This window comes from Eretmochelys imbricata, chromosome 1 (assembly GCF_965152235.1).
Source record: "Eretmochelys imbricata isolate rEreImb1 chromosome 1, rEreImb1.hap1, whole genome shotgun sequence".
NCBI classification, from domain to species: Eukaryota; Metazoa; Chordata; order Testudines; family Cheloniidae; genus Eretmochelys; species Eretmochelys imbricata.
The window spans coordinates 224,035,461-224,062,809 of record NC_135572.1 but is presented as its reverse complement, the minus strand read 5'-3'; the positions used below and the strand labels follow the sequence as shown (position 1 = coordinate 224,062,809).

The following is a 27,349-nucleotide window of genomic DNA, read 5'->3' as shown; positions in this document are numbered from 1 at the left end:
TGTGTCTGCATCATGTGAAGCAGTCAAATTTCCCATAGAAAATAAAAAAAATATTCAGGGGATGAGGCACCTTTGCTCATAAATCCAACAAAAATACATAGAGCTGAACATGTGCTTGGCATCACTATATGACACTATCCCACAATCGTGCAGTAATTTATCCCGCACGTGGTAATAATTGTCCATCCCCTGCAATGTCAGTCTGATCAGCAGAAGTCACCACAGAATTCCATGCTTTCCGGTCATGTACAGCTGTGTTATGGGCTCTAATCCCAGCACATTATATAGGAACTTCTTGGGAATCTGAAATATAAACTCCAAGTCACCTGCTAGATGGTTGGTTTTGTCAGGATTTTCTGGGTACCAGCCCCCTACTCACCGCACAGTTACTGAGCTGTCTGTGAAATATACATCAGGGCAGGTTTTCTCGAAGACAATAATTGAGACTGACCTTGCTGATTGTCAAGGTCAGGGTCAGTTTCCCAGGCTGGTGCAGCAGCACATCGGGTTCCCATGAACCAGCTACTGCTGAGTAGTTCATTGCCCTGCCAGACACATGGATCATTCTCGTGCTGCTAACACCAGCCCAGCAGGTTCCAATCACTGCATTATTTGTATCATATCTGGGTCCCACATTCAATTTGAATCCTATTGCTGATCAGTTTTGGAGTCTTTGGGCCAGATTCACTCCCTAAGACGCACCAGCACATGCTGATGTACCTCATGATCTGCTCCCCCCTCCCCCATTGCTGTTAAATCTTCCTGGAACTGGGACACTGCATGGCAAGGAGCCTGCAGCCCCCTCTGTCCTGGAGGAATGAGAGCAGCCCTGAAACTGGGCAGGGGTGGCCTTGAGGGAATGAAACCAATGTGGCCGTGAGAGGCCCTGATGTAGCACCTCTGCCATGTAGCTTGTGCTGGTCAGGCTTCTCTCGCCTCCAGCTAGGATTCAAAGCTTCTCTGCTCCAGCAGAAACCCTGGGGGAGGGAGGCAGGTCTCCTGCAGGATAAATCTTCCTGCTGGCAGAGCTTCCGATACCCCCCATGGGAACAGGGCATTGCACACTGCACCCCAACACATGCACACTCCCCTTCTCTGGGAGGAATCAGCTCTGGGTTTATTTGGATAAATCCTGCTCACTTCAAAATTGCAAAACTTCTACTTGCTTCACTGAGTGAATGGGGGAGTGAGGAGCCAGGACTTGGCCCTTAGAGCTGTTGGATTCTGGACCAAACAGACATTTCTGTTGGATCCCAAATTATTGATGTATTTATTGGGATTGAAATTATTAAAGCGATGCCCAGCCAAGGCTCTAGGCATGCGGACAGCATGGATAACACTCAAATCCCTGCAGCATGAAGTGACCATTTCAACAGGAACTCAGCCAGACAGACACCCACAGAAACTCTTTCCCACCCTTTTCTCATTATGTGATGCACAGCCTAGGTCCTTCCCACCCGCACCCCCAAACAAGTGTCTCTTGCAGTGTGCCCAGAAGGTCACCAGATTTGGGCTATTTTGGCCCAAAGGGGACAAGAAGTTTCAGGGTCCTGGAGGCCTCACAGACAGCACCCTGCCAGCCACCCCTCTAATTTATAAAAAGGGGGAACCAGCTCAGGTGCCCCTGCTGACCAGAGCTGTGGCAGTACGTCACGGGGAGAGAGGGGATCCCTCAGGGAGGCTGGTCCCAGACCATTCAGGACTTTATAAATCATCACCAACACCTTAACCTCCATCCAGAGATGGGCAGCCAGTGCAGACCCTCCAGCACGGCTGTAACATGCTCCCAGCGAGATGTGCTGATCAGTGAGTCCACTGCCATTTGCACCAGCTTCGTTCTCTGAATGGTTCTAAGGTACAGCCCCACATTAGGGTCATTTGAATAGTCCAAGGTCAAGGTTACAAATGCCTTGATTAGAGTGGCAAGGTCTTATCCCTAAAGGAAAAGTCATAACGTTCAAGCCAGGTACCGATGGTAAAAAGCTGACTCTAAAAGTTACCACCCTCATTCCAGTTAACCCAGCTCCCCTGGTGAAGCACAGAGGAGACTTACCTGCAATGTCCTGAATTGTGAGGAGAAGAAGCCACAGCACTGGAGAGGAGAGATGTCCCTTCATCTCTGACTTGCTGTCCCCCCACTCACTGCACTGGCTGCCCCTAAACACCTGCCAGCCTGACTTGCTGTCCCCCCACTCACTGCACTGGCTGCCCCTAAACACCTGCCAGGACTCCTCTGTGTCTGACAAGTGACAACAAAGCAGTGGAAGGGAAATATATAGATTCAGAGACTGGCATCAGCTGCGGGAAGGAACCAATAGCAAACCCATCTGCCTTTTTAGTTATCAGTGGTTTTATCTGTGACTTTATGCAGCTAAAACATCCAATAAAACTTGAAAGCAACAAACATCACCATATATGAGTGATGAGCCCCCTTCTGATGTCAGGTTTACCACAGCCGCAGATCATCGGGTAACCCCCAATCTCCGGAGCCGGAAGGAAAAGTTCTGCACAAACTGTAGCCGTGCTGTTTCTCACCCCGATAGATTCTATATCATATTAAACATGAACTAGGAGACATTAAAGGCAGGCTATTTTATAAACTAGGAAAGAAATCTCTTGTGCCAAAGGTGATCATTACAAGACCAATTCCCAGTGTAGGACATGGCCAATTACAGACAAGGACAACTCACTAGAACCAGGTTGTGTCGCTCAGATCAGCTTTATAGAAGAAGAATTACTCAGCAGCATCTGAAATATTGACAGTTCTTCCACTAATAGGCCTTGGGGCAGGGGTGAAAGTCGGCCGGTACAACATACCAGTAAAAAGTGGCTGCTGGTATTGGCCTGTACGCAGATGACATTAAAGCGCTGCCACGGCAGCGCTTTAACATCATTGCCCCCCCACCCAGGCTGCCAATGGGGGGCACAAAAGGGGCAGCTGCCCCGGGGCCAGCAATTTAAAATTTAAATCACCGACGGAGCCCCAGGCAGCACAGGCCAGGGAGCGCGGATGGGCTGGCTGTGGGAGGCTGACTCCCAGCCCCGCCCCTTCTGCCCAAGGCCCCATCCTTTTCAGGGGCCCAGAATTAGGCCCCTGTACCGGTAAGTGCTTAATGTTACTTTCACCCCGGCCTTGGGGTTTCCTGTCTAGACCATGATTCTTAGTGGTAGAGGCAGAGCATAGGGCTTCCTGAGTAGGCCATGACCCTCTCTTGCAGTAGCAGGAGGTCCTGCACACACCATGCCCATCAGTGCTATCAGCAGCAGGAGGGCTCCTTGGAAACAAGTTTACTTGAATCATGGGACACAGGCAATTCAAGGAACAGGCACAAGGCAAGGGAATAGCACAGAATAATGACTGGCTGGCACCACACCTACCTCCTGCTCTTCCTCAAGAGAACTCTTACAAATACTTGGATTGTGGGAAACATCTTTAACTTTTAACCTTTGCATTTTCTCCCATGCTGCCCTATCTGTATGGAGAAAACTCCCTCAGAAAATCTGTGCAACCAACACCTGATCCTCCTATGAATCCCTCCTTGAGACTCTGCTCTGTTGTGATTCCGGAAAAACACTTGACAGTGAGTGACTCGCTTGGCAGCAGAGGTGTTGCTGTGCCTCTTCCCCTTCCTTCTGTCTCCTTATTTTTAACAAACTCTGCTCCCCAATCCTGCCATTCCCCCTCACTCTGCCCTCCCACTACTTAAACAAACAGTAATGACAAAAAGGAAATGGCACCAAAGTAGTATAAGGGGCCTACCATCAATCAAACGTTAACCCCACCAGTTTACCCTTAAGTCCCGCCCATCTGTCACCAAAGGTCCTGCCTATGGGGTATTACTTTCTGGCTCAATCTGGACACATGACCAGAAGCCAGGTCTGTCATGTGACCCCCTTAAGAACTCCTCCCACTGCCCTCTACCAATCAGGGTGGGTTTTGACCTGGTAGGACTTCCCCAAGATGTGATTTGACCAGTCAGGGGGAGTTCCATGTAGGGTTGACCCATCCAGAAGTGGGTTGTGTGATCCCCTCTGACAACTCCTCCCACCACCCTCTACCAATCAGGATGGGTTTCAGCTGCCCCTGAGAGGATATTTGACCTATCGGGGGAGTTCTGGGGCAGGGTGACCCATCCGGAAGTGGTTTGTGTGACCCCTCTAAGAACTCCCCTCACCACCCTCTACCAATTGGGATGGATTTTGGTCACAGAGGACCACGACAGGAACAGATTTGATCAAAATAGTGGCAGAATGAACTGCCCAGCAGAGGGCCATGTGACCTCTCTAAGAACTCCTCCCACCACCCTCTGTCAATCAGAGTGCAGCACCACCACTCTATAAGTTCCAGCACTGGGCAGAAACGGCCATCTCTTACTAAGAATGCGTGTTGTAGAAATCGTGGAAATGCTGAGAGGAAACATGGACTCCTTCACCACCCCCATGAAAACTTTGGACTTTGTTTTAGCACCGAGGGCCTTCGAGCATCCGCAAAGAAAGCACTACATCAGCGAGAGTTCCGAGGAGGAGGAGGGAGCAGCCAAGGGGAGCCCTTTGGCCCAGCCATTGATGGATATGCCGGAACCTGACCCTGAAACCCAGCTGCTCATGAGACACCCCGATAAGTGTGCTGGCCTCTCGTTGTCCACCCCCCTGGAGGAGGAAGGCGAACGTAGCTCGGGGGAGTCACCGGCAGACAAGGTGAACAGAAAAGACGTCGCTCAGGTAAACGAACAATTTAGAAGTAACATTAGAGGATTTGTGTGTGTGTATGTGTGTAATGGGGTTAGAAACTGGTGTTGTGTAAATCTAAAAACAAGCAGTGGGGAACTTAAACTTGTTTCTTTTCCGAAAGTCTCTCGACAGCTGGATGATGCCTTTCTAGAGGCCCTGGAGGCCCTTGACAGTGTTGCACCAAACAATGAAGATGAACCAGGCCCACCTTGTTTTTGCTCAACACCAGTACAAATTGTTGAAGAGGACTCTGAGGACGACGGCTATGAGGAGTTTAAGAGGAGGCTTGGCATGGAACTAACTGAGCCAGTGCCATGTCGTGAGCCTAAAAAAGACATACTTTTCTTGTACGCATTGTAGTTTATGCTGTCCTTAATCACTGTCTTAGGGAAAGATTTTTGAAGATTGTGAGAGCTGTGTCATAGACGTGCCAGGCCAGCGGCACCAGGACTGTGTAGCCTGGACTTCAATGGATATCAACTGCAAGCTCTGGGGCTTGTGTGCTGAGCTGTGTTTGGAAAGCTTCTTAAACACTGTTATTGCCATAGGTGATGCTATGCAATGTCTGTGCTGAACTCAAGAATATTTAGTGCAAGGGGTGACCTTGATAAATGCTGTGCAATTCAGTGGAGACCCTGAAGTGTTTTAAAGAAAATGACCAAACCGGAAGATGTGTTATATATATAGCATTATATTAATCATCTGGTCCGCACAAAAAGTTACAGAACCCTGCTTAAGAAATCTAAAAGGATTAAGTTAGAGAATGGTGAGGGGACAAACATGCCATATAAAACTTGGTAGCTGTAAATTTAAAAAAAATCTATTGAAAAGGGCTTTGTGGCTATCTGTGTTTCTGTTAGAATGTCCCTGTGGCCCTTGAGAGAGCTAATAGTTTTAATGGAGCATCTTGGTTTGTTTTCAAGGAGCTGTATGTCTTTTAAATAAAAAAAAAATAGTTTGTGAGAACTTAGCTCTAGAGTCTTTGTGTAAAAGAGACCCATTTACAGCAAAAAGCTGAAATGTATGTTGTAGAATCTTGTGTGTGGGAGGGGGACCCTAAAAATGTGTTTACTGTTGTAGGCACAGCAGTGATCTGTATGCTTTGTATGACTATGCTATGTATAACCTGTATGCTCAAAAGATCTGTTACACTCCCCCCGGCCCCTTTGTCTCCTCTCTCTTTGAATACCTGTGAAGTGGCTTTCCCCCTCCCCGTCCCTCCTGGAATGCTTGTGGGATTAATGGGCTGCTGGAACAGCGGGAAGATCAGAAGAGCTCCCAGGTAGACAAGGTGCCTGGGACTCTAATTAGGCAGCGCTCCCACACCCAAAGCATGGACACTGCATGGCGCACGCCTTCCTGCGCCGCTTCCAAGGGCTCCGATACGACCAGCAGCTCTTTTATCTTTGCCCGAGAGGTTTTCTGCGAGACCTCTCCGGGCTGCCAGTCTTCTACCAGGACCTCTTCCGGACCTGGAAACTGTTTCTAACAACCAGGTCCGTGGCGGCCACTATGGGAGCAGATCTCCTCACGGAGCCCCTGCTACACAATCCCCAACTCCGTGTGCAGGTGGCGGAGTCCCGCTCGGTGCGCCAGAGGTTGGTCCTGGAGGAAGTCACGAGGGTCGGAGACCTCCTGGACTACGACCGGAGAGACTGGCTGGATCCCCTGACGCTCGCTTAGCGCATGGGGCTCTCCAGCTCTCGTACCCCCCGGCACGTACTTCAGGAGGTGAAGGCCTCCTTGACCCCTGCTGCTCGGGCTTATGTCAACCGAGCCTTGCGCGAGGGCGCACCCCACCCCTCCTCTACCCCAGGCCCGCCGGACCTTTCCATTGGGCCCCTACCCTGCCGATCCCAACAAACCCCTCACCCTTTCACTGCAAGCCGGCTGCATGAACTGCAGCCGGTCAGTTTTCAAATAGCACCGCAGAAATATTTATACACACTCACGCTTCACACCCTTCACGCCCACACCCTGGTGTCCCACCCCGATACAAAGTGGCGGGACCTCCTGCCACCTTTGGAGGGTGAGCAACCTCGGTGGGCCAGCCTGTATTCCACCTTGGTCCCGAGGCCCGTCGGGGACATCAGTTGGCGGCTCCTCCACGGAGCCGTGAGCACGGGCGTGTTTCTGACACGGTTTACCCCCATCCCGGATACTTGTCCTTTTTGTAATGTGAGGGAAACCCTGGCGCACGTATATCTAGAATGTGCCAGGTTGCAACCCCTTTTCTGGCTCCTCACAAATATTCTATTGCACTTTTGGCTTCATTTCTCCCCTCACCTTTTTATCTATACACTCCCCATTCGTGGCCCCACAAAATCGCGAGATCTCCTGGTTAACCTCCTCCTAGCCTTGGCTAAAACAGCCATTTATAAAACCAGAGAGAGGAGGTTGGCCCATGAAGCGTCCTGCGATTGTAGGGCCTTTTTCCAATCCTCAGTACATTCACGTATCCGGGCGGAGTTCCTCTGGGCGGCGTCCACCAGCTCTCTTGATGCCTGCGAGGAGCGGTGGGCGCTGTCCGGGGTTCTCTGCTCGGTGACCCCGTCCGGTTCCCTCCGTCTGACCCTTTGATTGAGGGGAAGAGCGGGAGATGCCAGCCCCAGCCGTTGCCGCTGTGGATACCATCATTACTGTTATCTAGGAGGGGTCCTATAATACATGGGTGTCTACCCCCCCACCCCTAAACCGCCCACCCCGCAGCCATGCCCATCTTACCGGGCACTCACAGGAGAGGGAGGATCGGTGACACTGGGCGCGGCACTAGGTAACTCGAGGGGGTGGAAGACCACGAGTGTCGAGGAAGCCCCCCGGCTCTGGGCCCAAGCTAGCCTGAACACTTCTCCCTCCTGAAAGCTGCTGTGTTATACCTTCTGTTTGCGTTGTTTTGTTGCATAGCTGTTTTGTTTCCTTTGGTAATTCTGTAAGTGTTACCAATAAACTTTCTTTCTGTTTCAAAAAAAAAAAAAAAAAAAGCCCTGCAGCTCTGGGCCCAGGCTAGCCTGAACACTTCTCCCTCCTGAAAGCTGCTGTGTTATACCTTCTGTTTGTGTTGTTTTGTTGCATAGTTTGTTTTGTTTTCTTTTCTTTGGTAATTTTGCAAGTGTTACACAATAAAATTCTTTTCTGTTTCAAAAAAAAAAAAAAAAGACACTGCATGGACCCTGGCTTGGGTGGAGTGTGACCAACCAGACGCAGCCAAGTCATCTCTAGTCGCAAGCCATGAGGAGCAGGTCCTTAAAATGGGAAGAGCCCATGTGCTCAGGAGTGCACTCACAAGCTTGGACCTCCCGTGAAATCCCTTCACCTAGACAGCCTGGCCAGTGGTTCGCCGTGTTGTGTTGCATCGTGCCTCGGGAAGACTTACCTTCATCGCACCGTCCATCGCTGCGCTGTGGGACACTTACCTTGAAGGATCCTGACATCTCCAGTGCCGTGCCTGTCCTGGGAGCATGAGTGTGCGAGTGTGAGTGTGACACCCCACCCCCCATCCCTTCTTTTGAGCTTAGCTATTAGTATAATAAACGTGCTGCTTTCTGCTAAACTCTGGTGGGTCATTAGTCCTCCCTAAGCTTACTAGCTGGCTCAATTTTGGGTAATATTTCCAATTTTAAAAAAACAGGGATGGTTCAGACATGTGTTTGAGTATAATAGAGCTGACCCACCGTATTGAACTGAATGGTTTTAAACAACCCCCCACGGAATAGCCAGGGTGACTGAGATTACCCACCCTTGTTGCCATCAGGGTTAATCATATTAGTTATCAGTAATTAAATTTGACGGGTGTATACACACAGTAAGGGAGGTGGGTGGGTGAGGATGGTGAGCTCTGATTAATATGAAATGAAATAAAACCTCAGAAATTTGTAGATGCTATTCGACAGTTTAAATATATCCCCAGGAGTTAGTTGAACGCTATGGGTCACTCTTTCTAGCAACTCAAAATCATTAAAATAATATAGTCACAAAAATAAACAAGGGTCTAACCCAAAACTGAAATGTTTCAAGGGCTCACAAACCTCCACCATCCTTTAGAACAATCATGTGCTATAAAGACAATCAAACATTTAAAAGCTCTGGGTATTTGTAGGGTGCTTACTATGGTTGTGATACACCCATTTTATTTCAAAAAGAACCCCCAAACTTTAAGCATGAAAGAAATATGTTTAAAAAACAAACAAGCCCTAAGATATTCACTGATATCTGCAAGGGGCCCCAACTTGGGAATGGGGTACAGTAATATTAAGAATTGTTGTATATGGTGATTTACTGTTTTTTTCATTGAAACAAAAAATCTATTTTAACTAAAAGAAAAAAAATTAGCCAAAAGCAGCGCAGTTGTGCAGAGAACTTAATTCCCCCACACCAGATCACAAAAAGCAATGTTAGGGGCTGGGGGGGGGGAATAAAGTCCTTAAGTATCTATTAATTCAGAGTTGTGGTGATCAAATCAACCTGCTAACTACAGACTTTTGAAGTCTGTTTGAAACAAAGAGTTAGGATGGTATAAAAACCTTAATTTTTTTGGAGACTGTCCTCTTTCAACAGAAACTATCTTGAATTGAATTGCTGCTGGACTGAAAGAGGAGGTATGTTCCCTGTTTTTAACTCTGAAAATATATATTATATGTAAGCAGAGTCAGAATGAGCTGTACCCTGACATCTGGTGGTGAGCTGTGGAAAAGGACTTCAGGGGCTGATCTCGTTTGCATGGGCACACCCACCCCGCCTAGCACGATGGACTGCCAGCCCAAATGGTCACTTTGGCTGCTGTGGGATCCCCGATCTCTTTGTTATTGGGGCAGAACTAATAGAGGGTTGTTATTCTGGTTATGTGAATCAGAGACAGTAGAACTGTACTTGGCATTTTATGATGGAGGGAGTCGCCCTCCACTAAGTAGTACTCTCTGGGCAAGGGACATGGGTTCCAATACCCAATGACTTGAGAGATGTTGTGTATAGGTAGATATTGGGGGGTGTTGTGTTTTTGAGGTTCTTAAACACTATTGTGGTCTTTTTTCCTTCTTCTTCTGCTGTATAATAATAGAGTTAATTTTGATTCTATTAGGAGTCTTGTTACATTCTGTACAGCTGCAACCACTGATATCTAGGTTTAAGTTTTAGATGTACTTTGGGTTAGTGGTGCCTTGGCATTGAGGCTCTTCTACTACTAGCTAAACTTGCTGAGAACTGTGTTAAGGGGGGTGGCCTGAAGGCAATTTGGAGAGTGGCTAGCGGATAGCAGGGCAGCTGGCAGAGAGGCATGCAGAGTGGACAGTAGGATGGCTGGCAGAGAGGTGTGTGGAGTGTATAGCAGGGTGGCTGGCAGAGTGGAGTGGACAGCAGGATGGTTGGTGGAGAGGCACGCAGAGTGGAGTAGACAGCAGGATGGCTGTCAGAGAGGCATGCAGAGTGGATAACAGCAGAGAGGTGCAGCTGGCGGTGAAGACTGCATCAGGACTCTATGGAGAGGTGTGGTACTCGGCCATCGACCCGAGCAGCGGAACATGTAAGATGCTCCTCATACCTCCCTCCACTTCTGCCCAGACTGGGAGGTAAACTCTGCAGATGAACTTCTGAACTCTGGAGGCTGCACTGACTAAGGTCAGAAACTGTGTGGGTGGGGTGACTTGGGTTGCTGGACTTAAGACCCTGAGGGGAAAAAGGATGCTGCCAAATGTACTTGGGGGTACTTTTGCTCATGATTTGTGTTATGAATCCTGTTTGTGGTGTTTCCCCAACATAATGCCGCATTGTTTCCCTCCTTTATTTAAAGGCTTTTGCTACATTTAGACTCTGTGCTTGCGAGAGGGGAAGTATTGCCTCATAGAGGTGCACTGGGTGGGTGGTGTGTAATTGTCCCAGGTCCCGGGGGGCGGCTCAAGCTGGTTTTGTATCATGTTATTGAAACAGAACCCCTAGATACTGTACCTGGCCCTTGTTGCTGCCATATCAGCTGGGCAGAAGGGCTACATATATAATGTCACTCTTTGGCCATGCTGTCCTTACTAAATAATGGTACCCATCTTAATTGCAGTGTGATCTGTTTAGCATAGAACTAGTAACTTTAAGCTGATTTCACCACCAGGCCAAGGTGGTAAAAGCCAAAAACCATTTTTAACGAAAGTTGTGCTTAATACTGTTAAATTAAAAACCTTCAGGTATTAGGGGGGTCGGGGAGGGATAGCTCAGTGGTTTGAGCATTAGCCTGCTAAACCCAGGGTTGTGAGTTCAAACCTTGAGGGGGTCATTTGGGATCTGGGGCAAAAATTGGGGATTGGTCCTGCTTTGAGCAGCGGGTTGGACTAGATGATCTCCTGAGGTCCCTTCCAACCCTGATATTCTATGATTACACAGACTGTATAGGGGTTTGATGCATTTCAGGAATAATAGTAACTAAAATGTTTGCTTGTTCTTTAACCCAAAGGCCCAAACACACATGGGAGAAAACAGAACAACCATGTGCTAGCAACCCTTCATCCTGTGGTAGAAGGTAATTTTCTGCAATTGGCTTTTAAATGCATGTGGGTTTATTGAAAAGTATATTGTTGCAAACTGTTGGTTTTAAACTGCCAGAGTTTTATGGCTGCAAGCTGATGGTATGGTGTGTTTCAAGCTAACAGAGTGTTTTTCTGTGCAAAATGGTTTTTAAAAGTTGGTTTTTAAAAGCAGTTAGGTTTTTATTCTGCAAAAAAAAAAAGAGATTTTTTAAAAATGGGGTTGTTTGTCTTCTTAAAAGAGTTAACTTTAATATTTAAATTGTTAGTGATTCAGGGGCCTAAGCTAGAGATAAGTGTGGGTGTTTAAAAATGTATTTGGTTTGGTGTTTTAAACTGCTGGGTTGTGTGTGTGTGTGTCTGAGTTTGTGCAAAACGTAGGTGGTTTTTTAAAAAAAAAGTATATGGCTGCAAAGTATTGGTTTGGTGTGTTTCAAACTAACAGGAGTTTCTGTGCAAAATGTGTTTTAAAATGGATTTTAAAAATTGTTTTTTAAAGCAGTTTGGTTTTTATTCTCCAAAATGAGATGTATTTTAAAGTGGTAGAAATAAACTCAAAACCTGTGTTTGTTGTACAGCCTGAAATGGATTATTTTGTTTTAAAGCTATGACTTTTTAAATAGAAAAACACCCTAATGAGTATTTTATTTTTTAATTTTACAAGACAGTTTCATGTGTTTTGTAATAATCATGTTGTCTGCTCCACAGGACGGTCAAAACATGAGAGATCCTTAGACCAGAGGGTAAACAAGCTCAAAAGAAAAAGCAAAGAGACAGCTGAAAAGGAAAATTCACCAGCATCAGTGACTGATGGATGGATGGATGAAGCCCAGTAAATGTAGTTTGCTTATTGGTTTGGTTGTTTTATGAGGTTGTGTATTTTAAGTAAATACATAGGCGTGGGTGAGAAAGATGGTAAAGTTAAGTTTTGTAAAATGTTTTTCCCCCCTAATCAGGCATGTGCAGCTCTCCTGACAATGCTGTAGTCAGAGCTAGAGGGACACCTCCAGCAGAACCACCAAAGAACCAGGCATCTGCTTAGAGACCTTTAACAACACCCACACAAAACAGCACAAGAGTGCAGATGAAGCATCAGGGCAGTCCAAACCTCATATACGTCAAACCCAAGGACAAAACAAAAGACTTGGGTAAAAACCAACCACGCAAACACAACTCCAGTTCCTCAGTGGCCACCACCGCACCAAGCCCTGAGAAAACTGTGAGCAAAAGCGCCCACATTCACAAACATGGAGCACATGCTCTAGGGGTTGTGAATAAAAAAACAAGGACTGACAAACCGTTCTCCCAACACCATAAGATCATCACAGCTCCTCCATTTTCTAGTATTTGGGAAAAGTCTGATGCTTCATTCAGAAAATTGGTGGACGCTGTATCCTCGGGGGTTCTAAAAGAAGGGAGGGCTGGAAACTACATCAAAAATCCAAAAGCTCTTGTGGGTGACTTTTTGAAAAAATACTTCAATTTTTCCAAAGGGTGGCTCTGAGCAGGCCTGACTATTCGTGGAAAGGGGCTTGGATAAAAGGGGCACTCTCAAGGGTACACATCAGCTAAGGTGTAAACAAAACGGGGGGCAGCGCTTGGGGGATAAACAGATGGCTGTCGAAACGTTCCAGGCAAGGGTCACTGTAAAAATTTTAAAAAGGCTAAAGAGGTAATGAGGAAAAAAACAAAACAAAGAGATGCCCCCTACTGGAGGCTCTCAGACTGGCTTGTCTGGAAATGGGGAGGCGGAATCTGACCTGCGGGGTGGTGGTGACTCTCACACAGAGTCTGATTTAGAAAATTCCCCAGAAGGCTCTCTAGATGGGTCCCCGTCTCCTCCTGATGACCCTTATGGAGGCCTCTGGGAATCTGACTGTCAAATAGCATGTGATGTAGAAGATGCCATTGATGGTCCCATAGAGGAACCCCCAAGTAACCCTGAAAATGCAGAGGTGTATATGGAGAGTGAGACGTTGGCAACGTGAATGACCTAGATTTGGGAGGGGTCGGTGTATTGTGAAGAATTTTGTTCTGTCAATCTTGAGCGAATAAATTCTGCTCTGCAGGTTGTTGAAGCCATACACAGGGGGATACAGTTAGTTCTCGATGACATTAATGGTAGGGTAGGCCTGGATGATTATGTTCAGTTACGTTTAGAGAGCCGTAATTTAACTAACCCTTTGTTTTCGGTCAGAACTAGGGATGAGCTGTCTGCTGAGGATTTCTTCAATCAGACCTCAAAGCTGCTACAGAGCAATAGAGAGTTGCATGTTGATGGGACGTTGCGTCTTGTTGTGACAGTTGTAAAAACAGGGGTGTGGGCAGTCGTAGAGTTTTAAATTCTATCCTCAGTACTCAAATCGTCCATAAAAAGAGACAATGTTTAGTAGACCTGACTTACACCGGTACCAACCTGTGTTTTGCAGTTGGGCTCTTGGCCGTCACGTCCGACCGTAAACCTACGGACGCGGAATTGTTAGCAGGGGCGAGAAACTTGCATGAGAAACTGTGGTGGTCAGATCAAAAAAAGGTTCTTCTCAGTGACGTAGCAACGTTCGAACAGCATTTAGGAGTCAACATACAAGTGGTGCTTTATGTGGTGAAAGGGGGATGGGGCTTTTTTAAACCGGGGGGCCCGGTATACCCCAAGACTTTTGATCCTGTTGTACAATGAGCATTACTATGGGGTCCTGGATGTGAAAAAGTTGTTGGGTGCGAAAAATTGTGAGTTTTGCCACACGGAGTACAGTCACAACCACTCTTGCAGGTATCGTTGCCGCCTCTGCTTGAGCGTAACATGCTCGGACAGCGTGGGCAAGCCGCTGAGGTGTCCTAGCTGTAGACTGTATTGTTGGTCCAAGGATTGTTTAGACAGACTCGTCGACTGTGCATCGAAAAAACAAGCCGAATGCCTGTTTAAAACTTTGTGTGTGTTAAGGAAAAGTTAGCATATGTGACTCCATTTTGGTTTGGGGCCCACCATTGTCTAAAAGCAAACACATCATGCACCAGGAGGAGTGTTCCTTAGATACTGCATTCCTGTGAACCCCCGCCCCTTGTTTCCAGCCTGTCTCGACTCCTGGTTTCTGTTCTTTGTCTGTTCCTAACTCCCTGCCTCCTGGCCTTTATGTGAGCCTCCCATCCGGATAAGAAAGGCTAATGGTGCATTGCTTTAGGACCATGTTGTGTAGTTGAAGTAATGGTTTAGCATGGGGGATGCACTTAGCAGGGATAGGTGGTAGATAAGGGAAGGGTTTGTCTATTGGCTAAGGTTTCTGATGCATGAGGGCAACACGCTTTGCTAAAAAGTATATAATCTCTGTATAACCTGCATTCGGGGTCCCCTCCTGATTAGCAGGGGGGCACCACGCTCGAGCGTAATAAACTTAGTATCTGTGGGAACTCTGCAGTTGTGGACTTTGTTCGTGTGCCTCAGCCTAGACTCGAACTGTGCGTGACCTGTCGGGTATAATTTGAAACATGTGATAAGTGTCAGTCTTACGTGGACAAGCGGCACAGGTGTAAAGGGAGGTGCTGTAAGGAGTGTCAGGGTTTGATCACTGGTGATGTAGACAGACACCTGTGTTTTATGGATCACCTTAGAAAAGCCCGAATCCTCAGAGAAGTATATTTTTTACAATTTTGAATGCACGCAGGAGATGGGGTTGCACGTGTCCAGTTGCATTTTTGCTATGTCCCTAAATCCGGAAAAATCCTGGGAATTTAAGGGCTGTGAGTGTCTTTCTATCTTTGTGAAGACCTTTATTGGCAAAGAGTTCCGGGACTACACGTTCCTAGCGCACAGTTCCAAAGGTTACAATGTGTACTCTGTTGTTATTTACTGAAGGAAACAATGTGCATAGAATCGATCACTCAGGGTAGTAAACTAGTGTGTGTGGAAGTTAAGGCCCTGGGCATTGGTTTTATAGACTCTTTCAACTTCTTGCCCATGAAGCTTAGCAAGGTCTCGCATGCGAAGGGGTTTGAATGGTGCAAAGGGTATTTTCCACTTTTTAACATTTTAGAAAATCAAAATTATGTGAGGCCTATGCCTGGTGTGGAGCACTATTGTGTAGAAAGCATGATGCCAAGGGAGAAAGCAGATTTTCTCGACTGGTATCGGGACCACAGATATGAGGCGTTTAAAATGCAAGCTCTTTCTGCAGGTCACTGTGAGCAGGAGGTCGGAATTTTGAGACAGCGGCCTGTATCCTATGCAGAAAAGAGATTATGAAAATGACGGAGCTGGGAGATATAGTAGAGAGAGACCCTAGTAAATTCACCGAGATAGAACTGTATAGATCCTTTCCCGTACATAATGCTGGCATCCGTCTGCATGGCTATATACAGGTTTATGTTTTTGGAGCCTAACACGGTAGCTCTTCTCCCTCCAGCCAACTACCACAGGCATAAAAAGATATATTCGACCCTATCTATTCAGTGGCTGTTGTATATCTCTCACAAAGAAAATATACAGAAACGGCATGCTTTACAGGGTGGGGAACTTTACAGGCAGGCCCCCTACTTTTTAGACGGTTACACCAATGTTGATGGGGTACACACGGCCTTTGAGTTTAATGGGTGTTTTTTCCACAGCTGTGTCACCTGTTATTGTGCAAAAGCACAGAACCCTATGATGGGGACAACTTTTGGGTTTTTTTACTACAAGACACAGCTCAAGACTGACTATCTGAAAAGACTTGGTTTTGTAGTGAGGACTCTCTGGGAGCACAAGTGAGAGGTGATGAAAGAAAGACAGGGAGCTTGCAGGTCTTTAAACCAAGCCCAGTTGCCCCAGCCTCCCTTGCCTAGGGATGCTCTTTTTGTGGGGAGAACAAACACTATCGGCCTGTATTACAAACCTAACCCTGGGGAAGAAATCCACTATTACGATTTTACCAGCCTGTACCCTTTCGTAAACAAAACCAAAGAATACCCTATCGGACACCCCGATATAGTTTGACAAATTTGGACCCCTTGCAAATTTTGGAATTGAAAAAGTTAAAGTGTATCCCCAGCAAGGCCTCTTTTTCCTATTGTTACCCATCAGAGTGGGTGGCAAGCTTATGTTCCCGCTATGCCAAACCTGTGCAGAAACCAAGCAGCGGGAGACATGCACCCATACTGATGAGGAGAGGGCCATCCTGGGCACTTGGTGCATGGTGCAATTGAACACGGCCATAGTGAAGGGGTATGTGGTGTCTAAAATCTATGAAATCTGGCGTTTTAATGAAAAATCTGACCAACTCTTTTCAGAGTACATAGAATTACACCTCCACCAGAAACAAGAGGCTTCAGATTATCCCATCTGGTGCACAGACAAAAAAACAAAATAAGTACGTTAATGATTTCTACGAGAAAGAAAGCATGTGTTTACGCCAACACGAGATCAGGTTGAACCAGTGATGAGCTGCCAAAATCTTAACTGGTTCCCTCCTCACCCCACGAGGGGGTCGTTGCCGACCCCCTCCCCCCGGGACCCCTGCCCCATCCACCCCCCTCCCGTCCCCTGACTGCCCCCAGAACCAGGCAGGAGGGTCTCGTGGGCCACAGTAGTGGGTGCCCACCCCACCCCTAAGAGCCAGAGGGACCTGCCAGGGGGCGAGGTGGGGAGTCCCGGCGGTGCTCACCTGGGGCAGCTCCCAGGAAGCATCTGGCAGGTCCCTCTGGCTCCTAGGGGCGGGGGAGCGGCCACTCCCCCCATTGATCACATCAAAAGTGGCGCCTTAGGCACCGACTCCGTGGGTGCTCCGGGGCTGGAGCACCCACGGGGAAAATTTGGTGGGTGAGGAGTACCCACCAGCAGCTCCCCGCCCCACGCCTGGTCCCAGCTCACCTCACCTCACCTGCACTCCGCCTCCGCCCCTAAACACACCACCCCACTCTGCTTCTCCATGCCCCCCACCGGCTTCCCGCGAATCAGCTGTTTGGCGGGAAGCCTGGGCGGGACTGATAAGCAGGTGGCGGCTTCCCGCTAAGGCCGAGGGTGGCGGAAGTGAGCTGGGGCAGGGAGCAGTTTCCCTGCGTGCACCTCCCCCCCCCCCCCCCCGCAGGTTACCTGCTGCGGTGCGGGCGGCCCTTCTTGCACCTCCCCACCCCAGCTCCCCTCCGCCTCTGTCGGCCTGAGCAGGAAGCCACCGCCTGCTTCTCAGCCTGCCCTGGCTTCCCACACAAACAGCTGATTTGCAGGAAGCCAGGAGGGGGCGTGGAGAAGCAGAGCGGGGCGGCGCATTCAGGGGAGGAGTCAGAGGCGGAGCGGAGGTGAGCTGGGGCTAGGGGTGGGACAGGGAGCTGCCGGTGGGTGCTCTGCACCCACCAAATTTTCCCCGTGGGTGCTCCAGCCCTGGAGCACCCATAGATTCAGCGCCTAAAGCACCTCTTTTGGCTGGTTAAATTTAGAAGCCCTTTTAGAACCGGTTGTCCCTCTTAGAACTGGTTGTCCCACAAGGGCTTTTAAATTTAACAACCGGTTCTAGCGAACCAGTGCAAACCGGCTCCAGCTCACCACTGGGTTGAACCCCAGTAAACACCAAATTGCTAAACTGTTTTTAAATTCTCTGTGGGGTAAATTCGGCCAAAGAACAAACCTACCCAATACCAGCATCATGACAAACCCCTACTGGTTCTCCTACTGGTTTTTGAATGTTATTCCTCATATCAGATTTGTGTCCATCAGGAATTATGTTACCTACAGCCCCCAACTAAAACCTCTCCAGCACATCATCAAGGATCTACAACTTATCCTGAAGGACGATCCCTCACTCTCCCAGACCTTGGGAGACAGGCCAGTCCTCGCTTTCCAACCTGAAGCAAATACTCACCAACAACTACACACCACACAAGAAAAACACCAACCCAGGAACCAAACGCTGCAACAAACCTCGGTACCAACTCTGTCCGCATACCTATTCAAGGGACACCATTATAGGACCTAACCACATCAGCCACACCATTATAGGACCTAACCACATCAGCCACACCATCAGAGGCTTGTTCACCTGCACATCTACCAATGTGATATATGCCATCACGTGCCAGCAATGCCCCTCTGCCATCTACATTGGCCAAACCGGACAGTCTCTATGCAAAACAATAAATGGACACAAATCTGACATCAGGAATTATAACATTCAAGAACCAGTAGGAGAACACTTCAATCTCCCTGGTCACTCAATAACAGACCTCAAAGTGGCTATTCTTCCACTTCAAAAACAGACTCCAATGTGAAACTGCAGAACTGGAATTAATTTGCACACTGGACACCATCAAATTAGGCCTGAATGAAGACTGGGAGTGGATGGGTCATTACAAAACCTAATTTCCCCCATATTAATTTCCCCCTACTGTTACTCACACCTTCTTCACAACTGTTTGAAATGGGCCACTCTCATTACCACTACAAAAGTGATTTTTCCTCCCTTGGTATCCTACTGTTAATTGAATTGTCTCATTAGACTGATCCTCCACTTGATATGGCAACTCCCATCTTTTCATGTGCTGTGCATTTATACCTGTTACTGTATTTTACACTCCATGCATCTGATGAAGTGGGTTCTAGCCCACGAATGTTTATGCCCAAATACATTTGTTCGTCTCTAAGGTGCCACAAGGACCCCTCGTTGGTTTTACTGATACAGACTAACATGGCTACCACTCTGAAATCTGTAAGGTAAAAAGCTTATCTCTGTCTCCAACAGAAGTGGGTCCAATAAAAGATATTACCTCACCCACCTTGTCTCTCTAATATCCTGGGAATAACCCAGCTACAACAACACTGCATATAAGAGGATGACTGTCACTTTTTGGAACATTTTCTAATATTCTGTCAGGACAGCATCTCTCAAAAATCACTTGGTGCAGAAACATCACAGTTCCCGTACGTGTTTGTTCTCAGTGATATCTAGTACCCAGGGCAGTTTGTAGACAGCTTATTATTTCTGGAATAATTCTGAATTGGCCCAATCCTAAGTCCTTTATTCTGTTTCTATTCAGTCTGTACAAAGCAAACTCACATTACAGTCACTGGCTGATTGCCTGAGTAAGGAACCCTGGTTTGGCCCTATGTCCTTGCCCTGCACCTCTATCAGGGAAGATGGGGCTTAGCGACAGGAATGGACATAACTATATGGGCCATGGAAAGACTCCTCCTTCTCTCCAGACTGCAGCTCGGGGATGGGGAACAACCCTGACTTTATTCCCACTGCAAACGTGCAGCTCCAGCTGAGATGCAGCAGCCGTTTTACAGAAAGGTGCACAGGCGGGACGTCTGCTCTGATACCCCTTGGTTCGTGTGCAGCTCCCTCCTCCTGCTGAGGTTCAGAGGAGAGGAACGCCCTGCTGGGCACTTGCTGGGTGTGCAACACCAGGCATTGAGTAGTTCTTATGACCAGAATAGGGGGGGTTACATCTCCAAGAGACAATATATTTTAAGTTTCTAAAGATTTAAAGTCCTGGCAATGAAGCGCCTTTTTACTAAGTTCTTTTCTCCGATCTTTTTTATTTATTTTTAAAGACTAAAAAAGTGCATAAACCACCCTCTGCTTCTGCCCCTCTCACCATGTTAAGAGAATTTCAAGGTTTGTCACTGAAACACTCAAAATCCAAGAAAGGGTTAAGATTAAACACAACCTTTGGCTCCCATTGCAAACAGCAGCTGTTAAAACTTTTGGAACTATAGGAAAATATTCTCTCTTCAGTGTGCTATATTCGGAGGAAGATATTATTCCGACCAAATATTAAGAAGAGAAGAGTTTAAAATAACTCATAATGGGCCTGTAGTTGTAAGGTTAACAATTGAGTCACAACAAGTGTCTCCATAATATGATATTCTCTAGGCTAGATCTACAGGGTATCAGAGATTTTGTAATTTTCTGTTAACTGGTTGGTCCAAAACATGAAAAGTTACAAAACAGGCTGGGGTCAGGGGGGTGCTTTGGGCTAACTCTAATTCCGGTCAAGCCAGGAGGATCCTCCCATTCCCTGGTCATGCTATGAGAGGGGGCCAGGGTTTATATAAATGCCCCACCCTCTGTGCACCTCCCCTCTCCCTTGGCTGGGTGCCTGGGTCTGGATTTGAGTCTAAGGGTAACATTTTCAAAAGTGCCTCAATGACTTAGGAGTTTATGTACTATTTTCAAAAATGACTCAGGGCCAGATTTCAAAGGGCATTCAGCTGCCTGGAAATGCACAAAGGTGCACAGGGGGATTTTCCAAAACTCCCGGGAGTTTGGCACCAGGCACATTTGAAAATCCCACTGGGCACCTATCTGCAGCTTTAGACACCTAAATATCTTTAAAAATTTGGCCCTAGGGCACTTACGATCAATTGTCTCATTGAAAGTCAATGCAAGTTGGGTACCAAACTCTTGTTGATTTCTTTGGAAATCCCAATGGAAAATCATAAACATGCATTCAAAATTTGTATATCTATAACCATTAACAGACAGATTATTGGGAAACAGGCAAGTTTGCTAATTCAATGATTTTGTTTAATTTTTTCCCTGACAGTGACAGTTTCCCAAATATTTCCCCCCAAAAATGGCAGCTGCCAACAGCAGCCACAAGGCCTTGTGGGCAGGCAGCCCCAGCACCACTAGTGCCCTAATGAAAAACTGCATCCTAAAGAAACCTTCAGCCCCGCAGAGCAAGAAAGATGTGGCACTGGAACAACTGGAAATGACAGAATGAAAATGCTTCACAGTCACACAGGGGGATCCTTAGGGGCCGGTGACATGAATAGTCATAATTACAGCTCAGTGGTAACTATAATAACAGGACATGCTTTGGTTTTTGTTCATTTCTAATTCATGTCACAGGCACTGGACGCCTTCTGGGTCCAAGCCCTTTTGTCTCGGGGATTTGCCTTTTAGGACTGAGCTGGCTGATTCTTACCTGAACAGGTCACTCCAGCATCCTCTCCATGCCCGCAATCATTCTTACCCCATCCCTTGTTCCCACAGTGCCAGAGAGCAGACTCGGTACCATCACAGGCAACTTCATCCAGCCAAATTATTCCAGATCCTGGTCCAAATGGAGCCAAGCCAGGGGCATTGACAGCAGCTCCACATCTCAACAGCTTACAAACAACCGCAGCATCTGCCATGTCCCAGGCATCATCACACACCATCCCTCACTGCTCCTGGTGTTTAACCTCCACTCTCCCACCACAGAGGCTGCCTCCGTCCGCCAGCCTCAGCTCCTCAGCACCTTCAAAGATAGACACAGAGCAGGGTCAGAGTGAGCAGGGACCCCCTCCCCAGCGTTATCACAGCAGAGTCTGCACCCGGCAGCAGGGGATCCGCGCCCAGAGCCAGGAGTATGGGACACACCCAGAGCTGCCTCATGGTGCCACCTTCTCACATCTCAGGGCCTCCCACTCGGGAGTGTCAGTGCTGCAGCTGTCACCATTTTATCCCCACTCTGGTGGTTTGGGGAGTTTTTACCTGTCTTGGGAGAACACGATGGAAGGCGCCAACTCATGGAGTTTCCCTTATTCCAAATGGTGCCATCTCCTGTCACTGTCACTGGGGCTGTGATAAATAAAGTGGGGGGATAGTTTCCTTTGATGGACACCCAGCCAGCCAGTTAGCTGTAAAATCCATCTTGGGGGAAAGAAACTTTCCCTTTGTCCGTTGCTCTCCGGGAAAGATGGGAGCAAAGGGCAGAGGGAATGCTGTGTAAAGCTTAAGCCAGGTATGATCATAAATCATCAGATCATACCTAGAACTACTTATCTGAACTCCAAATGTGTAAGTAGATCGGAATGTTTAGCTAGATGTGATCAGGATTATTTTGGTTTATTTTTAAGGCTTGTGGATCTCCTCTGTGCTAACCCCTGATGCTTTTGTTTGCTTATAACCTTTAAGCTGAACCCCCTGAGAAAGCTGTTTTCGGTGCTTAATTTTTGTAATTGTTTCTTTTAAGATCTATCAAAAAGTCTGAGTTCCAGATGTATTTTCCCCTTTGTTTTTAATAAAATTTACCTTTTTTTAAGAGCAGGATTGGATTTTTGGTGTCCTAAAAGGTTTGTGCGTGTTGTTTGATTAGCTGATAGAAAAATAAAGGAAATTAGCTGTGGCTTTCTCAGCTCTTCCCCGGAGTTGGGGGGGGAGGGTGGACGGGCTTAAGGGTACCCCACAGGGAGGAATTCCCAAGTGTTCCTTCCTGGGTTCAAAGGGGATTTTTTGCATTTGGATGGTGGCAGCATTGACCAAGCCAAGGTCAGAGAAAAGCTGTAACCTTGGGAGTTTAATATAAGCCTGGAGTGGCACATACCAATTTTTAGAATCCTTGCAGGCCCCCACCTTCTGCACTCAGAGTGACAGAGTAGGGATTCAGCCTTGACAGGGGCAGAATCCAATGAGATGCCACCATCTCCCTACTGTCTGTGAGCATGTGGGAGTGAGGCTGCCCTGAGTAAATCTGGCTGCCACCTCCCACTGCTTTCAGTGAGACAGAAACCACAGGGAACACAGCTGCCCTGTGTGGCTCAGGGAGCTGGACAAGACCCAGGGACTGTGATGGGCAGTAGAGACCCTGTGAAAGGACGATGGAGAGAGTGAGGGGAGCAGGGCACTGGGGAGGGCAGGAGGCAGAGTTAAGGTGTGCAGGGGGATGGGGTGCCGGTGGTGTGCGGGCAGGAAAGAGGAGTGGGGGGCAGGATCTGGGTGAGGAGAAGACATGGGGAAGGTAATGTCTGGAGCAGGGGGGCAGGAGGGAGGGATATAGAAGGGAGAGGATCTGTAGTGGGGGGCAGGAGGAAGAAAGGGGAGGAGGGTCTAGAAAGTGGGATTGGAGGGAGGTGAGTGGGGTCAGGGATAAGAGGGTGCAGTGGAGAGGGAGCAGGAGGGAAGAATGGTTTAGAGAAGAGGGTCAAGAAGGAGGAGTGGGGAGAGGAGGAGGTCTGGAATGGGTGGCAGGAGAGAGGAATGAGGAGGGGAGGGGAGAGGAGTTGGGGGCAGGAGGCTTGACTGGGGAGGGGAGAGAAAGCGGAGTGGGGGTTGGAGGGAGGGATGAGGAGAGAAGGGGATCAGGAAAAGGGGGAAGGAGGGAGATAGGGTTGGGGAAGGGAGATCTTGTACAGGGGGAAGGAGCAAGGGGAGGTTTGGAGACGGTGATTGTTAGGGGGCTTATTCCTTCATCCACTCACTTCCCTGGTCCTTCTCGCATGAACAGAGAGCAACAATACCCGAAGTCTAAAGGTGCAAACAATTCAATGTTTATTGGGGTGAACTTCCAGCAAGCATGATTCCAGTTTCCTTCCTTAGTATCCTCCTTCCCAGTTCTGACCCCACAGAGCCTTACACCTGTGTCCCTGTTCCCATTCCTGCCCTTAGCCAAACACGATTCCAATTTCCCCAATCCCATTCCCTGTTCCATTTCCCCTTTTAGCAAAACATGATTCCAATTTCCTTACCCCTATTCCCATCTCCCACCCCCACTCACTTCCTAATTGACTGCAGACTATATAGTAAAACTTGAGTTCAGCTTAGCTGTACCTTAACAAATCATTAACTGAAATTTAACTAACCAATCCTAACATGATTATGTAACCAATTATATCCCACCACGTTAATTAGTTTACACCCAGCAAAATTAATTATACAGCAGACAGGAACAATCACAGAACCAGACAGAGATTATACAGACAAACAATAGCAAAGTGGGAACTATAATGACAAGACAATACAGAAGTGAGGATTTCACATCCCAGCTATTGATAAGTGAGTTCTTGCCAGACAGGATGCTATCAAACTAAGTTTCCTTTTACATTTTCTAGGCACTTCCCTTTCTCTGGAGGTGATAGGCACTAACAGGACAGGATTGTATTCCTTACAGCCCAATAGCACCTTCTTTCAATGTGACTAGTTTGGAATGTGAGGAGGTGACTGGTCGCTTCCTAGCTTATGGCTGCCTCTGCTGCTTAGCCAAAGGCCTCAGCCTAAGCACAGGGCCTCAGACTGTCACAGTAAGAGAAGGCCCTTACACTGGCACACAGTGATTTTGATTCTCTCTTTTATACCTCTATAACTAGCCAAGTGATAAGAATACACCTACATTCTTAGAGTACAGGCCTTTACCGACAGGCCTGAATATCTATATCCTAACAGTGATCAGGAGGGTAGGGGGGATTGGAATGGGGTCAGGAAAGAGGAGATATGATGGGAGGTGGGGGTATGGAGCAGGGAGACAGGAAGGGGCGGAGGTGGGTCTGGAGTCAGGGGAAGGAGGGGAGGTAGAGTGGAGTGGGGGTGGGAAGGAGGGATAGGGAAAGGAGGGGATCTGGAAAAGGGGGAATGAAGAAGGAAGAGTGTGGAGGGGGAATCTTGTGCAGAGAGGGGAGTGGGGTCTGGAACAGAGTCAAGAGGGAGGGGTAGGGAAGGGAGGGGGTGGAGCAGGGGGTGGGAATGAGCAGAAGGGGCCTGGAGTAGGAGGGTAGAATGGAGGGAGGCATGGGGAGGGGAAGTGGGGATCTGTATCAGAAGGAAGGGGAGGGAAATGGGATCTGGAGTATGAGGGCAGGAGGGAGAGATAGTGAGGAGAGGGAGGTTTGGAGCAGGAGACAAGAGAGAAGGAAAGGGAGAGGGCTCTAGAGTGAAGGGATGGAAGAGAAGTTGAGGCTCGGAAGAGGTCAGGGAAGTGTTGGTGTTTGCAAATGGCTAAACCAATCCTGGTAGTGTTTATGGTGACATTATAGTTGATGTCAAAGGTTGATGTCAGTGTGAAGATCTCCAGTATCTCGGTCTGTAACTCACCTCTCAACAATAACAAAAGTTCTGTGTGTGAGTGTGAACCATGCTTCCTTAATTAGCTCAGTGGGTCTCAAGCTCTTTCCCAGCCAGCCCTTCTTCTGTCAGAGGAACTGAACCAGGAGAGGAGAGCGAAGGCAGTGCTGGGCAATGGACGGCAGTTCCCCATCTCAGGGCTGAGGGGAGGATAAGCGCAGTCTCCAGCTGAGCAGCCAGGGAGAGTCGTGCAGTTTGGGTGCTGTCAAGATTCCTTCCTCACTCTGAACTCCAGCGTACAGATGTTGGGACCTGCATGAAAACCTCCAAAGCTTACTTTTACCAGCTTAGGTTAAAACTTCCCCAAGGTACAAACTATTTTACCCTTTGCCCTTAGACTTTCACTGCCACCACCAAACATCTAACTGGTATTATTATTAGGAAAGAGTCCATTTGGAAATGTCTTCCCCCCCAAAAAAATCCTCCCAGACATTACCCCCCCCCCTTTCTGGGGAAGGTTTGATAAAAATCCTCACCAATTTGCATAGGTGACCACAGACCCAAACCCTTGGATCTTAAGAAGAACAATGAAAAAAAGTAATCAGGTTCTTAAAAGAAGAATTTTAATAGAAGAAAAAGTAAAAAGAAACCCCTCTGTAAAATCAGGATGGCAAATACCTAACAGGGTAATCAGATTCAAAATAATAGAGAATCCCTCTAGGCAAAACCTTAAGTTACAAAAAGACACAAAAACAGGAATCTACATCCCATTCAGCACAGCTTATTTTCTTAGCCATTTAAAGAAATCAGAATATAACACATATCTAGCTAGATTACTTACTAAGTTCTAAGACTCCATTCCTGTTCTGTCCCCAGCAAAAGCATCTCACACACAGAGAGATGTACTTTCTTTCTCTCTCCCCCCACCCAGCTTTTGAAAGTATCTTATATCCTCATTGGTCATTATGGTCAGGTGCCAGCGAGGTTATCCTAGCTTCTTAACCCTTTACAGGTGAGAGGGTTTTTCCTCTGGCCAGGAGGGATTTTAAAGGTGTTTACCCTTTCCTTTATATTTATGACAGGTGCATTAAATGGTGACTTTTGAGCCTGCAATTCTCACTCCCACCCTGGCAGAGGAGTAGAGGGGGGTTCTAAAGTCCATAGACAGGCTGAATAATATGACTAGATGGTTTTTATAACCTCATCATTTTTGTTCTGTGGCGCTTGGCATTACAGCCTTGTGCTCCCCAGCCCCAGGACAGGATGTGAAGACCCAGGACTGTCCTTGCTACTGGGAGCATGTACGGGTATCATTACAATGACCATGAGCTATGGCTACATGCAGAGTTCTTCTGTGACCCCTGGAACAGGCTGGTTGCAGCAGTGGATGGCTGAGCCGGGGACACCATGTTTCTGGAGCCTCCATGGAGCTCAGAGAACAGTGCAGTTCATTGCATCACACCAGTACATGTCCAGACCATCCTGTTCCTTTAATGCCAAGCAAATATAAATCACTCGCTTTGCTGCACTCCAAAGGGAAAGTTATTCAGGTGTGGTTCATTTCAATCCAGTCCCAAAGGAAACCCCTTAGGCCTGGTCTGCACTAGGAAAAAAGGGGCTTTCTATCCAAGACCCTGTGATGGCAGCCATTTAGGGTGACTAGACAGCAAATGTGAAAAATCGGGACGGGGGCGGGGGGTAATAGGAGCCTATATAAGAAAAAGGCTCCAAAATTGGGATTATCCCTATAAAATAGGGACATCTGGTCACCCTACAGCCATCAGCACCTTGCAGGGTAACAATCACATTTACATACTGTACCTATCATATACTGGCTCCACTTCTCTGGCCCAACTTGGAATAATGAGCCACCCAGCACTCTGAACCTTGGGGAAGTTCAGATCTGGATCTGGGGGTGAAACCTGAGGCTTTGGTCCATCCCTGATATTTTCTCATTTGTTTGCCTGAACCCCACATCATTTTACAAATTTGCTTTCCTGTACCGTTTAAACAGGTCAAGAATTGTGAAACACGATCTTCAGGCAAAGATTGACCTGGCCTCTACTCAGGGCTCAAGGAGGAAGATTGGGGCATGGAGGGAAAAGTAGCTGCATAGTGATATCCCCTGCCCTGTAAACTCCCCAGCGTCAATGTGTCTTCATCAAGTGAAGCAAACTCAAATTTCCCATAGAAAATTAAATATATCTAGGGGTCAATGCACAAAAATATATTCGAGCTGAACATGTGGTTGGCATCACTACATGACACTATCTCACAAATAACTGTGCAGTAATTTATTGCCCATCTCCTGCAATGTCAGTCTGATCACCCAGGCCTCAACACAGAATTATCTGCTTTTCGGTCATGGGCTCTAACCCCAGCACATTA

General features: G+C 47.6%; 1 protein-coding gene and 1 pseudogene across 1 annotated transcript in view; both read right to left on the bottom strand.

Annotated features, from left to right (window-relative positions):
• LOC144269875 (antigen WC1.1-like) overlaps window positions 1-8,122 on the bottom strand; it is a 51,099-nt pseudogene extending 42,977 nt beyond the window's left edge.
• A 12,283-nt stretch (window positions 8,123-20,405) lies between these two features.
• Window positions 20,406-27,349, bottom strand: part of LOC144269822 (scavenger receptor cysteine-rich type 1 protein M130-like) — a 547,202-nt gene continuing 540,258 nt past the window's right edge. Inside the window, 2 exon segments of the mRNA XM_077825767.1 lie at window positions 20,406-20,413; window positions 21,129-21,435. Of these exon segments, the coding sequence (XP_077681893.1) occupies window positions 20,406-20,413; window positions 21,129-21,435 (315 nt within the window).